The 13,757-nt window shown below is 44.6% G+C and overlaps 2 protein-coding genes across 2 annotated transcripts in view; one reads left to right on the top strand and one right to left on the bottom strand.

Annotated features, from left to right (window-relative positions):
- The window catches only part of TXNL4B (thioredoxin like 4B), a 6,933-nt gene extending 4,540 nt beyond the window's left edge, over nucleotides 1-2,393 (top strand). Inside the window, exons 3-4 of the mRNA XM_003791392.3 lie at nucleotides 80-231; nucleotides 1,671-2,393. Coding sequence (XP_003791440.1) covers nucleotides 80-231; nucleotides 1,671-1,836 — 318 coding nt within the window. The 3' untranslated portion in view covers nucleotides 1,837-2,393. The remainder of the gene's footprint in view (nucleotides 1-79; nucleotides 232-1,670) is intronic.
- A 3,319-nt stretch (nucleotides 2,394-5,712) lies between these two features.
- On the bottom strand, nucleotides 5,713-11,667 carry LOC100950304 (haptoglobin). The gene is made up of 5 exons (XM_012806141.2): nucleotides 11,568-11,667; nucleotides 9,657-9,736; nucleotides 9,335-9,436; nucleotides 7,850-7,924; nucleotides 5,713-6,644 (listed from the first exon to the last, which is right to left on the bottom strand). The coding sequence occupies exons 1-5, from the start codon at nucleotides 11,573-11,575 to the stop codon at nucleotides 5,866-5,868; spliced, it is 1,044 nt and encodes a 347-aa protein (XP_012661595.2). The 5' UTR covers nucleotides 11,576-11,667; the 3' UTR covers nucleotides 5,713-5,865.
- Between the last annotated feature and the right edge of the window lie 2,090 nt (nucleotides 11,668-13,757).

The following is a 13,757-nucleotide window of genomic DNA, read 5'->3' as shown; positions in this document are numbered from 1 at the left end:
CTCTGTCTCAAAAAAAAAAAAAAAAAGACACATTAGCTACTTCTCCTATCGTAACCTACATGTCTGTTGTCATCTGCAGCTTTCTAAGACCTCCTCTGACCTAAGTAAAATGGCCGCTATATACCTGGTAGATGTGGACCGAACTCCCGTTTATACACAGTATTTTGACATCAGCTATATTCCATCTACTGTCTTTTTCTTCAATGGGCAGCATATGAAAGTGGATTATGGGTAAGTCAGGGTGACTACCTATAACAATCTTGAAAGTGTCTTTTATCTAAGGAGTTGCAGTATCTCACCTATTTGCATGTGATGCTGGCTCTGTGAGTCTTATATCAGTATTGTTTCCTCAGTTGGTATAGTCTATAATTTTTTATGTAAAACTTTTGTACAAAATGAGAATGTTTCAGGTGTGATTGGCAAATTCTAATTTCCAACTTAAATATGAAGGAATAATACAATTTATGAAACACTAACTATCTGAAACTCTAAAATATAGAACAGTTATGTTAGCTAAGGAAAGAACTTAAAAAGTTTTCTAGGAATTTCATCTAAAACAAAATATGTAGTTGTTCCTAACCTTTGGGCCTGGCAAGTGGGATTTATAAAAGAAGCATTCCTTCTAGCAAACTAGGATATGCTTCTCTCTCGCTGTGTTTCCTATCTTCTGCCACTTGGAGAATTTTGAAATCAATCTTCACCAAAGCCAAGAATAAGTGACGTGAAGTCTTCTTTAATGCCTCTGCTTCATCCAGTTACTGTCGAAATACTTTCTTTACATTTATTATTGAATGTATCTATCATTTCTCACGTGGTTCAGGTGTCTACTTGTCTAGATCTGTATGCCTTTTTATCATTGTCTATTTGAAAGTGCATTTTAGAGCTATTTATTCTTCTGGAATCTAGTTGATGTAAGTATTGATTTGATATAGCCTTTTTGGAGGGCAATTTATGACCTTATATATGAAACACTTAAAAGTATTTAAACTTTTTAACCCAGTAATTACATTTCCAGAAATTTAACATGATGTTGTAGATTAATGGCTTCACAAGAAATATGTATTAGTTGGGTAAAAAGTATATTACTCAATAGTTTGTATAATATAATTTCCAATACTATGAAAAAAGAAATACATGTGCACATACGTACACATACACACCCGTAAGATTGGAAGTACATATACCAAACAGTGACCTCTGGCCTCACTGGTGGTTTTTTGTTCTTTTTATTTATTTTTGAGAGAGAATGTCATTCTTGTCGCCCTGGGTAGAGTGCTGTGGCATCACATACCACGGCAACCTCAAACTCCCAGGCTCAAGCAATCCTCTTGCCTCCTGAGTAGCTGGAACTACAGGCGCCCACCATAACACCTGGCTAGTTTTTCTATATTTAGAGACTCACTCTGGGTCAGGCTGGTCTTGAAGTCCTGAGCTCAAGCAACCCACCTGCCTCAACCTCCCAGAGTGCTAGGATTAGAGGCATGAGCCACCGCGCCCAGCCTGATTTTATGTTTTAAAAAAAAAAAAAAAAGTCTACAATGAGTATAGGTGATGTTTGAAATGTTTTTTAATACTTACCCACTCAAAGATATTTTTGTTCATCCTGAAAGTCTTCAGAAACTGATTATTAAAAGTTCTGAGAGCAGTTGTTTCTCTTTTGTGCTGTCTAGGTCTCCAGATCACACTAAGTTTGTGGGAAGTTTCAAAACAAAACAAGACTTCATAGATTTGATTGAAGTAATCTATCGAGGAGCAATGAGAGGAAAACTTGTTGTCCAAAGTCCTATTGATCCAAAGAATATTCCCAAGTATGACCTTCTCTATCAAGACATTTAACACACTAACTGCTGTCAAAGACAAAGAGAAAAACACGTCTGGAAACAGTACCTGAGTCCCAGCTGTGCTGTTTTTCTGGAGTCCTTCAGAAATGTGTCCAGTGTCCCAGCAGAGAAGGGGTTTGACAAACGTGCATGTAGAGTTCTGGCCCCTGGGGAGAATATCGCTCCTTAGCCCACCTGAGATGCCTCATATCTGCTCCCTGTGAACCTCAGAGCAGTCAGTCAGTGGTGTTCACTTTCCCCAGGGTGGTTTTTACTTTCTTTTTATAGTGTGCTTTCTTTATACCTAAAGATAGTTCAGAATCTTCACAAACATTGGTTAATAACCAGTTCAGTTTAACCATGTTTATTTGATAACCAAGTAAATTGGAGAATCAGTGCCCATAGGAGCAAAAATACATATTTTCTACACTAGATGTGTATGCAGACACACACACCCCCAAAAGCTCCAGTCCTTATTACCTAATTTCTCTTAGAATAATGAATTCTCTACTGAATAGAGAATAGCTCTTCTTGCCCATTTCTTTTATTTTGGAGACTTGCTGGCTCTGACTGTTACAGCACTGCCATGTTTGGCTCACTTAACTAGCTTCTATGTTGTTACATTGCCAAAGAAGTGAGAACTTGAACCTACACCCTCCAGTACCAAATTTGAATGAAACAAAGAATTAACCACTCTTGGTAAGTAGAAACAAATCTCGCCCAGAAGTTGCCACCCCTTCCTGAGGCACAGAATTATACTTCCAGGGCTCAAAACTAAAAGAGATGTTAGAATTGTTAGAAAGAAATGTCACTGTTGTGAGATTTGCCTATTTTAAAAACTTTATGAGGAATTCTTGCTATTCCAGGGTCACCTAGTACAACCTTGGTCAAGTTACTTCTCTTTTCAAAACCTCAAGGCATTGACCTTCTAGGATGAGGAAATGGGTACAGAGCTGGAGGGCGTTGGGCAGCTTATCACTTGCTAGACAGCCCCTGACCACCTTGGGGACAGAAGCCCCATTCTGTTCGGGGCAGCACTGTCACTGAAAGTTTCACCCCATTTGCCAGCAGCTTCCTTTCTAAGCCTCTCCTGCAGGAGGGGTGACTGCAGGACTTGATTCTGGCCATAGAGGGAAGGCTTCTGGGCTGATAAGAGAGCCACTCCAGGAATAAGGCAAAACAAACCCTGTCACCACCACCTCTGTCTGCTTTCCTCCACATCCTGCTTTCTTAGCACCATGAGGCTGTCAACCTCGGGATGAAAAATCAGTGTAGTGGGAACAATAAAAAGAGCCTGGTCCCTGATGATGTTATTGAGCTCCTGAGTGAACTCTAGACCCACCTCCTTCCAACATCCATAAAAGAATAAAATGTCTTCATTGCCTAAGTCACTGTTAGTCAGATTTTATGTTTACTCAGATGGAAAAACTCAGAACTTGCATGTGGAAAATTCTCCTATCTTTCCTTCTGAAGGCTCTGGAGAATTTTTCTCTGAAGTCTCAATTTACATTTTTGACCCTTCCCAGTTGCTTTCCACGCCATAAGTATTTACTGACTATGTCCTGTATGTCCCATCCTGTGCTAAGTGCTGTGTAGATACAAATGACTCATGTAGAAAGGGGAGGGCATTTCAGCCCTGAGGAAAAAGGCCCCAGGGACGAGATGGCAGGGGGTGTCCAGAACGGCAAGGGCTGCTGGACAGAGAGATCAATGATCAAGAAAATGCCAGAGGCTTTCTGTTGTCATCATTTTGCTCGTGAGTAGTGACCAGAAACCACTTAATACACTCAGTAATTCTAAGTGTTGGACTATGTTTTTTCCAGTGTCTGTTCCCCAGGTTCTAGAATGAAAGGTGCATGTCTTCACTGGTCCTCTAGCTCTAACCTGTTGAAATTTAGCCGTGGATCTTGAGGGTGCATGTGAGAGAACTGCAGTAGAGGCCAGACCCTGATAAGTGAGAGGGCCACGAGTGACACTGTGCACCATGAGGAGGAGAAGCTGTATTTTTGGCATGAGAAGGGGATGTGTTGCGGACAGGTCAGTGTACTAAAGGCTTATATGGAGAAAGTTTCATTAGATGAGCTTCCTATTTATAAGACTCCCAGAACCTTTTTTCTGGGAGGCCAGCTGTCCCCAACCTTTTTGGCACCAGGGACCGGTTTCATGGAAGACAATTTTTCCACAGAGGGAGGTTAGGGGTGGAGAGATGGGGGTGTGGGCAGTGCTCAGGCAATGATGGGAATGGTGGGGAGCGGCTGGTGGCTATAAATACATATGATCTATGCTTCATTAGATCACCAACTGCTCACCTGCTATATGGCCCAGTTCCTAAGTTTCATGAAAGATGATTTTTCTGTGGAAGACAGTTTTTCCACGGGCAGATAGTGGGGACAGGAAGGGAGGCGGAGCTCTGCCTGTGACATTGCTACCCTCCACAGGAGGTCCATAGCCTGTTGGGGTTCCCTGGGGACCCTGATCTGAGTTGGAGGTTGACAGAGGAGACGCTGGGGAAGTAACAAGACTTTACAGCAACTTAGTGTATAAAGTCTGGGTAGCTGGAGAGGCATACAGTAACTCACATGTCAAGTGGCAGATTGAGACAATGCAGCAACTTGTTGACTCCTCAGAAACCTTTTTCTGATCTCTAAGACAGAGCATTCATGAAAAGATACAAAGGTGTAAAAATTCAAAAATAGGATTAAAAAAATCCCAAGACCCCAGGAAGATTAGATAAAAGGAAATGACTGGGTAATCGGAAATATAGGATAGAGAGTTGTCAATAACATGATAACCCATTTGGAAAGGGAGAGGGAAAAATCAAGTTTCATCACTGCAGGGCAGGCAAACCAGCTTCCGTATTCTAACGGCATATTAGGAGTTCAAAGGGCTCAGCCCTGCCTGCCAGCTGATTCTCTGTGCAGGGAAGGTCTTGGTGACTTTACCCTGTCTGGGTGCCTCCGTGTTCCTTTCATTTCAGTGGTCTGATAAGGAGCCCACCGGGATGGCCCACCCTCGTGCTTTGTGCTTTAACCTTGATTGAGGCACCCCACAGAGATCTGTCTGCCTCCCCACAGTGGCCCAGGGGTTGAGAACCACAGTGGGAGACTGGTCTTAACAGCAAGACCCCTGTCTTTGGAAGGTAAGACTCAGATGGCTTGCATTTAGTTCCCTAGTGAAGGCAGGTTTCTTCCAAGTAGGAAAAGCAGCTCCTACAGGGGACATGACTCTGACCTCCCAAATTTCTATGGAGTCCCAGAATGTTAAATTGCTGGTAGGGACTTTAGAGCTTGTGTGTTTTAAGCCCCTCATGGAAAAGACCAGGATGCTTGAAGAACTTAGCCAATTTATGCTCTAAGCTATGATTCAAACCCAACAAGTCCAGAGATCCTTCCTTTACACCATCTTTCTTTGTTTTCTGGAGTGCTGGTAGTTTGGAACACAAAAAAGTGCTGTTTGTGTCAAAACACTTTTTTCCATCCCATTTTGAGCTAACATCTTCCTCACCAGGCCTGCACCCTTTCTCCTAATTCACTTTAAAGAAGTGACAGGATGCAGTGGAAAGACCTCCAAGTTTATGTTCAAACAGTCCTAGGTTCAAGTTCATCTTTACTACTGAATATCTTTCTAACACTAAGCAAATCATTTAACTTCTCCCAGTTTCCATTTCCATGTCTATAGAACAAAGATGACGATGACCTTTCTGAGACCTGGCATTCAGTAGGCACTCAAGTGAGCAGGATTCCCCAAGGTGGAACAGTTGGTGTCACCCTAAGGGGTTTCCAGTTGGTTTGAGGTCTTTTCTGTACACTCCCTATAGACGCTATACCACTCAGCTGCTGCTGGACCATAAATGAAAGAATAAGAAAGACCTAGGACTAAACACAGCACAGAAATGAGTCAAGAGAAAACTTTATTGATTGACCCAGAACACAGGGCTGGCACCTATCAGCTTCAGACAGTGTCTTACCCTATCTGCTCCTGTCCACTTTTCCCTCCACCAGGGGGAGACCTTGCTTTCAGGCAAGGGCTTCTGGCCATGTTTGGGTTAGTTGTCAGCTATGGTTTTCCGAACCCAGTCCAGAATGGAGGTCATCTTCACATACACGCCATACTCAGCCACAGCACAACTCTTATCAAAGCTCAGGATCCCAGCCGCATACCAAGTGTCCTCCTCCAGGTTGTGAACAGCAAAGGCGCTGCCAGCATCACCGTAGCAGGTGTCTTCCTGGTACTTGGACATGCCAGCACAGAAGGTGTGTTCGTTCAGTATGGGCTGCACCCCCACAGGGCTTTTTGGCCCCTTCTTTTCGGGCACTGTGCTGTTTTCATAGTGAATCACGCACTTCTTTTGGTCAGCCACAGGCAGCATGACATACTTAAGTAACTCAGTAAACCTAAAGTTGGCGTTTCGCCCCCAGCCAGACACATACCCCACACGCCCCACTTCTGCATAATCCTTGGAAGGTAGGCAGATGGGCATCACTCTCTCATTAACAGGCACCTTCTGTTTGAGTTTGATAAGCCCGACATCTACCTTGGAGTAGTCAGGGTGAAAAACCACCTTCTCAATCTCCACAGGCTGATTTTTCCCCAGATAGAGTTTTAAGGTAGGGGCGATGTCTTTTGCTTTGGCGTTTTCTGTGTGATTCAGGAAGAGATTTTTAGCTGTGGTCACCAGCCACTGTTCATTGATCAGCGTGGCCCCTGTGGTGAGATTGTGGCGGGAGACCATCTTGGCCTGCCAAGGAAAGCTGCCTTTGGCATCCACAGAGCCACCCAGGATCCGCTGCACCTGGTCCACTGGGTTCTTGGGCTTTCCACATACTGTCAAGGAGAGCGAGAGAGACTCATGAGCAGAGGTGCAAAAGGGGCTCCCAATCCAAGAAGGAGGGAAAGAAGCATTGGCCCCAGCTGCTATCCAGGCTATCCTCCTCCTCTGCTTTCAAAGCTAGAAAGACTGAAATGCTTTGCCTTTCCTCCCTGCCCATCTCGTTTCCAATGTTTACAGTTTAAAATAATTTGGCTTTTTACTTGCTAACTTCACAAACCAGAGTTCTATTGCCTGGTTTCCTAACTCACAAGAGAAATGAGTAACGGAGATTTTTGAGCTCTGGATAATGAACTATATTATATTTATAAACAATTCATCACAAAAGAATGTCCACAATTCCCTGATATGCACTGGAGGGGCTGTGATAATTCACTCTCTCTGGATAAAGAGAGATGTGTAGCACTGGCTAGAACTCAGATTGTATAGATGGTGCAGTTAACACAAGGCAGTTTCACACCGCTAGTAGCAGAAGCAGCTGGGAAGGACCAGATCCTCTTGTTCCATGGGGGGCAGGGGAGGAGAGATACTTTTTGACCAATATCAAGAAACAGAAGTCTTGGCTCAGTGCCTTTAGCTCAGTGGCTAAGGCACCACATACACCAGAGCTGGTGGGTTTGAATCCAGCCCAGGCCTGCCAAACAACAATGACAACTACAAAAAATAAAAACAGGCATTGTGACAGCGCCTGTAGTCCCTGGGACTACTTGGGAGGCTGAGGCAAGAGAATAGCTTAAGCCCAAGAGTTTGAGGTTGGTGTGAGCTGTGATGCCACAGCACTCTACTGAGGGTGACATAGTGAGACTCTTATCTCCAAAAAAAAAACAAACAAACAGAAGTCTCCTGCTTCCTGTTACACTACCAGGGGTTAAGATTTCATGTTTACCTGACTTGTTCCTGGAGCCTGCTTTACCTTTGACCAAGGGCTGTCTGGGCTGGCTATCTGCATGCATGGATCTCCTGATCTGAGGGCAGTACAGATGGTGGATTCAGCCCATGCCCTCCCAGGCCCAGATGAACAAGACTCTTAGTGAGCTCTGCCCAGAGTTATCACCTTACTGCTTCATCTCTGCCTGAGCAGCTGTGGCTCCCTGATTTCTCCTCTTGGCTCTTGTGCACTGAGAGGAAGCCACCCAGACAGGCTGTGTCTCTCTGACAGTCCCCTAGTTGCCAGCCTGTACCCCAAGCCCTCAGCTCCCACCTGCTTCACATTCGGGAAGCTTCTCGCCAACGGCCTTGTTTGTCCACTGCTTCTCATGGTTTAAGGTGTACACTCCTGAAACGAGGAAGAAAGTGAGTCAAAAGGAAAATCGAATATGGACAAAGAATCGAGAGAGAAGGTATTTAAAGAGAATAATTTTAAAAGATGACAAGGAAGAAGAAGAAGGGGGAGTTGCATCGTGCTGGAAGCCAAGGGCTGGTGCTGGTTCAGTCCAGCTGCACGGATGTGGCCACAGCAGTCATGGCCAGGCAGTACAGGGAGGGCTCGGGGTTCAAATCCTGGTTCTGCCACTTCCAGGCTGCCTGAACGTGTGTGTCTGCAGGGTGCACATGTGTGTGCATGTACACGCGTGCTGTGAAGCAGGGAGACTAGCTTTGCACTCCTTCCTGCATTCTCTGCAGCACCCTGGAGGCTGTTGTTGCCCTGCTCTGGGGACAGCTATTCACAATTAATGTAAATGATGTCACAGATATTGCAGGTGGGTCTTAGGCCTGTCTGTGCCTCTGATGCCTCAGAAAAATGAGAGTAATAGGCTGGGCACAGTGGCTCACACCTGTAATCCTAGAGCTCTGGGGGATAAGGAGGGTGGATTGCCTGAGCTCAGGAGTTTGAGACCAACCTGAGAAAGAGCGAAATTCCATCTCTACTAAAAATAGAAAAACTAGCCAGGCATCATGTTGGGCACCTATTGTCCCGGCTACTCAGGAGGCTCCGGTAAGAGAATCTCTTGAGGGCTGTGCCTGTGGCTCAATGGGTAGGCTGCCAGCCCCATATACTGAGGGTGGTGGGTTCGAACCTGGCCCCGGCCAAACTGCAACAAAAAATAGCCGAGCATTGTGACAGGTGCCTGTAGTCCCAACTAGGGAGGCTGAGGCAAAAGAATGGCCTAAGCCCAGGAGTTGGAGGTTGCTGTGAGCTGTGATGCCACAGCACTCTACCAAGGGCGATAAAGTGAGACTCTGTCCATAAAAAAAAAAGAGAGAAAGTGAGAGAGAATCTCTTGAGCCCAAGAGTTTGAGCTTGCTGTGAGCTATGATGATACCATGGCAGTCAACTCAGGGCAAGAGAGTGAGATTCTATCTTAAAAAAAAAAAAGAAAAATCTCTTCAGAGGGGTGCTGTGAGGACTAAGGGAGCAAATAAACATAAAGCCCTCAGTGTAGTGCCAGCACTGGAGAATTTCTAGATAAAGGCTTCTTCCTGTGGTGTCATTTGTTCTTTGGCCAGAGCTCCTGTCAGAGAGTTTCCTCCGAAATGGGTGGGCTCCGTGGCATTGCCGCCTCTTAACAAAGAGAAAACTGGGGCCGAGGAAAGCGAGTGTGCCTAAAAGACCACAGTTAACTGGTCACCAAATCATTATTAGGATCTAAACGTGAACTTCCTTCCAGTCACCCCAGCCCCATCCATCATGGCAGTGTTTGGGCGGGGTGTGTAGGGAGCACAGAGACACTTGTGCAGGCCTCACCGTCGCCTTCAGTCCGCAGTCGGTAGTATTGCTTACACTGATAACGAACCGAGTGCTCCACGTAGCCATTTGCAATCTCAGGGGGCTTTGGGCAGCCATCGTCTGCAAAGAAAAAGAAGCCAGAGAGGAGATGAATATTCAGAAATTGCTGCCAGAGACCCACATTGACCTTCCTCCACTCTAAATGGAAGCCAAGGAAAGAGATGTCTCCTCACATCTCTGGCAGGATCTCCGGTGTTCTTCGTGGCACTGAAACCCCTGAGATGAGGATGGTAGGTCTGTGCTGGGGATGCACAGTTCCTGCCCATACCCTAAGACCCACCTGCAATATCTGTGACATCATTTACGTCCACTGCGAAAAGCTGTCCCCAGAGCAGGAGGGCAACGACAGCTCCCAGGGCACTGCAGACAGAATACAGGAAGGAGTGCAAAGGTAGTCTCCCTGCTTCAGAGCAGGCATGTACATGCACACACATGTGCACCCCGCAGATACATGCACATACCTCCATACACATGCACCCTGCGGACACATGTGCGCCCTGCAGACACACACACGAACAAATGTGTACCCAGCAGACACACACGCATATGCACGCATATGCACACATCTCCCATTAAAGAGCCAGAAAAGAAAATCCATATAAGGGGTAGGACCAAGAAGCTGCCCCACCCACCCATATGAACCCTCAGCAGCTCCCGAGCACACCCAGCTTCCATAAACTCTGATCTATAGGGAATTTGCATAAGCTTCAGAGAAGGATCACCAAGACCTGGAGGCATGTAGGTGGGTGGGCCTCGGTTTCTGGCTGCATTCAGGACACATTAAATTAGCAATCATATGTGACCTATCCAGCAAAGAGAGACCTCTAACAGGCAGCCCTAATGTACTGGGCTACAAAGATAACTGCTAATAAAATGTAGATAACTTCGCCTGTAATCCCAGCACTCTGGGGAGACCAAAGCAGGTGGATCACTTGAGCTCAGGAGTTCAAGACCAGCCTGAGTAAGAGCAAGACTCCAAGGCAGGGTCTATTTATTTTTCTACTAAAAATAGAAAAATTAGCCGCATTCAGTTATGCATGCCTGTAGTCCCAGCTAATCAGGAGGCAGAGGCAAGAGAATCACTTAAGCTCAAGAGTTTGAGGTTGCTGTGAGCTATGAAGCCACGGTACTCTACCCAGGGTAACAAAGTGACACTCTGTCTCCAAAAAAAAAAAAAAGTAGATAACTTGATAGACAGTAGATAGGAGTTTATTATGCTACTTTCTGAAATTTTCTATAATGGTTTTTAAAATATAAATTTTAAAACATTTATGTGATTGTTTCCATTACTTTATGATTTCCTCTAGGAAATGGTATATCAAATCCCCAAATGCCAAACATTACCTGGAAGAGGACTGGCTTCCCGAAAGCAGGATGCACAAGCCTCACTTCCCACCTGACCACCTCACTGACAAGTATTGACCATTCAAGGATTGGTTAGTTATATTAAGTTTCTAGTCTTGTTATTTCAATTTTTCAAAAAGCCTTTTGATTTCGATAAGATCTAAGTGTCTTTTTTTTTTTTTTTTTGAGACAGAGCCTCAAGCTGTCCCCCTGGGTAGAGTGTCGTGACATTACAGCTCAGAGCAACCTCCAGCTCCTGGGCTCAAGCGAGTCTCCTGCCTCCGCCTCCCAAGTAGCTGGGACTACAGGCGCCCGCCACAACGCCCGGCTATTTTTTTTGGTTGCAGCCATCATTGTTGTTTGGCGGGTCCAGGCTGGGGATTCGAACCCGCCACCTTAGGTGTACGTGGCTGGCGCCTTAGCCGGTTGAGCTATAGGCGCTGAGCCAGATCTAAGTGTCTTAATTGTGTCATTCAAATATTTCTCTTGATCTTTCGTATACATTTTTAAAAAGGAAAAAATCAGCTAACATATATATATATATATTCAGTAAGCCAGGAAGCCTACCACTGGAGCTGCTGGTGTCGCCTGTAAAGACTAAAACTTCGGAACCTCAAGGAAGAAGACGCTCCTGGGAGTAAATCACATCTCCTAGGAAAGGAGATGTCTGAAAGGACTGGCTCTTATGAGAACAAAAAGAAGAAGATTTCATGCTCTAAGCCTCTCCTTCACCATTTAGCCCTTCTGCCCTGATTCTTCATCGTATTTTTGCATCTCTAACAATGAACACAAAGAAGGATGAAACAAAGAACCGGAGAAAAGGGAGGAGGGAAAGCTGGAGACCCACCTCATCATGGTCCGTCTGGCCCCTGGAAGGAAAGTGTGGTGCAGACACCAGCTGCCCCTTTTATGCCACCAGTATCCCACTGCACCCCCCTCTCGATGTTGTAATTCCTGGGTCTACAAAACTTTGGCCTTGTGAAGGTCACAGCACACTGGCATATTCCAGTAACAAAACCACAAACAACACCCCTGTTAAGAGTTGAGCTCTTGCCTCACGCTTGACTTTTCCCATGTTGTTCTTTTACAAACAGCACAGAAACCTGGCAAGTTCATGACCCTGTGTACCTGCCAAAGTGGTTCCTGAAATCAGAAACTGGGCAGGACAGGGCAGGGGGTGAGGAGGAATCAGCTGTCTGCCTCTTTATTTTGGAGGACTTTCACACTGAAAAGGGTTGACTTAGAGGTAGTTCAGACCCCTCATAGACCCTGCTACAACCTCACGTAGAAAGGTCTAAAGAAAGCACTTCCTTTTCACAATTCATTTCTGCATCCTGCATGTAGACATCTCCCTCTTGCTTAAAAGCTCTCCAACCTGAAATCAGTAAACTGCGTTCATTGCGTCTTTTCCAATTGCTTTTTGCAAAAATCACATGAAGCAGTTAAAGCTATAGTGTAGACTGACACGGACCTTTCTTGGTGATTAGTCCAAATAGGCAGATGAGAAAAATCAATGTTTCAGTCAAACATCTGCACCTATGTGTATCATGAGTACTGTTCAAATGAAAATCAATAGCAACTCAGTAAGAAATTTCTTTATCCATTAAAAAAGAATACTAGGCCAGGTGTGGTGTCTCATGCCTGTTATTCTAGTACTCTGGAAGGCCGAGGCGGGTGAATTGCTGGAGCTCACAAGTTCAAGACCAGCCTGAGCCAGAGCAAGACCTTGATTCTAAAAATAGCTGGCTGTTGTGGTGGGTGCCTGTAGTCCCAGCTTGGGAGGCTGAGGCAAGAGAATCTCTTGAGCCCAAGAATTTGAGGTTGCTGTGAGCTGTGATGCCACTGCACTCTACCAAGAGTGACAAAGTGAGACTCCATCTCCAAAATAAATAAAAAAGAAGTAGTAGTTCTTAAATTAGACTATGCAAAGGAATCACTTGGGGATACCCCTGGTGGCACCAATACACTAGCAAAATACCCAGAAACAATACAAATGCCCCTCAATTTCTGGATAACGTGTGATGTATTTATATAATGAAATGTTATACAGCCATGAAAATGAATAAATTATGCAAGAACATGGATAATCTTATAAATGTAGTTTTGAAAGAAAACCTCAAATTTCAGAAGATTACATTCAGTGTATGCCCTTCTTATAGAGCCTAAAGCCAAATAAAACTTGCAATGAGCACCAAATTCACAAGCAATGAAAGAAAACTTGGGTACATTGGGCTTCATTGAAATGAACATTTGTACATCAAGAGACAAACACCAAGGTGAAAAGACAACCTACAGAAAGGGAGAAAATATTTGCAAGTCCTATATCTGATAAGGCTCAATATTCAGAATATATAAAGAACTACAGCAACAGAAAAACAAATGCCACTAAAACATGGGTGAAGGATTTCAGTAGACATTTCCCTAAAAAAGATATATAAATGGCAAAAAAACACATGAAAAGATGTCCAACACCACTGGAAACTGTCAACAGGGAAATGCACATCAAAACCACAGTGAGAGGGGTGGCACCTCTGGCTCAAAGGAGTAGGGCGCTGACCCCATATGCTGGAGGTGGTGGGTTCAAACCCAGCCCCAGCCAAAAAACTGCCAAAAAAAAAAAAAACCACAATGAGACACCCCTTCACACCTACTAGAATGGCTACAAATTTAAATATATATAGAATGAGGGTTGACAAGGATGTGGAGAGATTAGAACTCTGGCATGTTGCTGTTGAGAATCTAAAATGGTGTGGAAAAGTTCAATGGGTCTTCAAAAAGTGTAGAATTGCCATATGACGCAGCAATTCTATTCTAGGTATGTACCTGAAGAATGTGTTCATAGCAGCATTTTCACAATGGCCAGAAAGTGGAAACAGTCCAAGCATCCACCAACAGATGAATGGATAAACAAAATGTGGTAAATACATACACTGGATGTTACCTATTAAAAGGGGTGAAGTTGACACATGCCACAACATGAATAAGTCTTGAAAATATACTGAGCAGGGCGGCTCCTGTGACTCAAAGGAGTAGGGCA

Source organism: Otolemur garnettii, unplaced genomic scaffold, assembly GCF_000181295.1.
Source record: "Otolemur garnettii isolate 467f Iridium unplaced genomic scaffold, OtoGar3 scaffold00047, whole genome shotgun sequence".
Taxonomy (NCBI): Eukaryota; Metazoa; Chordata; class Mammalia; order Primates; family Galagidae; genus Otolemur; species Otolemur garnettii.
Note: the sequence above shows the minus strand (reverse complement) of the source record. Positions and strands in the feature narration are given on the sequence as shown.

What these genes read in the sequence shown, in the direction of transcription:
- LOC100950304 (XM_012806141.2), bottom strand. An exon ending in TGATGTCACAGATATTGCAG is followed by an intron (nt 9,437 to 9,656) that starts GTGGGTCTTAGG and finishes TTTTCTTTGCAG; the next exon opens with ACGATGGCTGCCCAAAGCCC. An exon ending in ACTGCGGACTGAAGGCGACG is followed by an intron (nt 7,925 to 9,334) that starts GTGAGGCCTGCA and finishes TCCTCGTTTCAG; the next exon opens with GAGTGTACACCTTAAACCAT.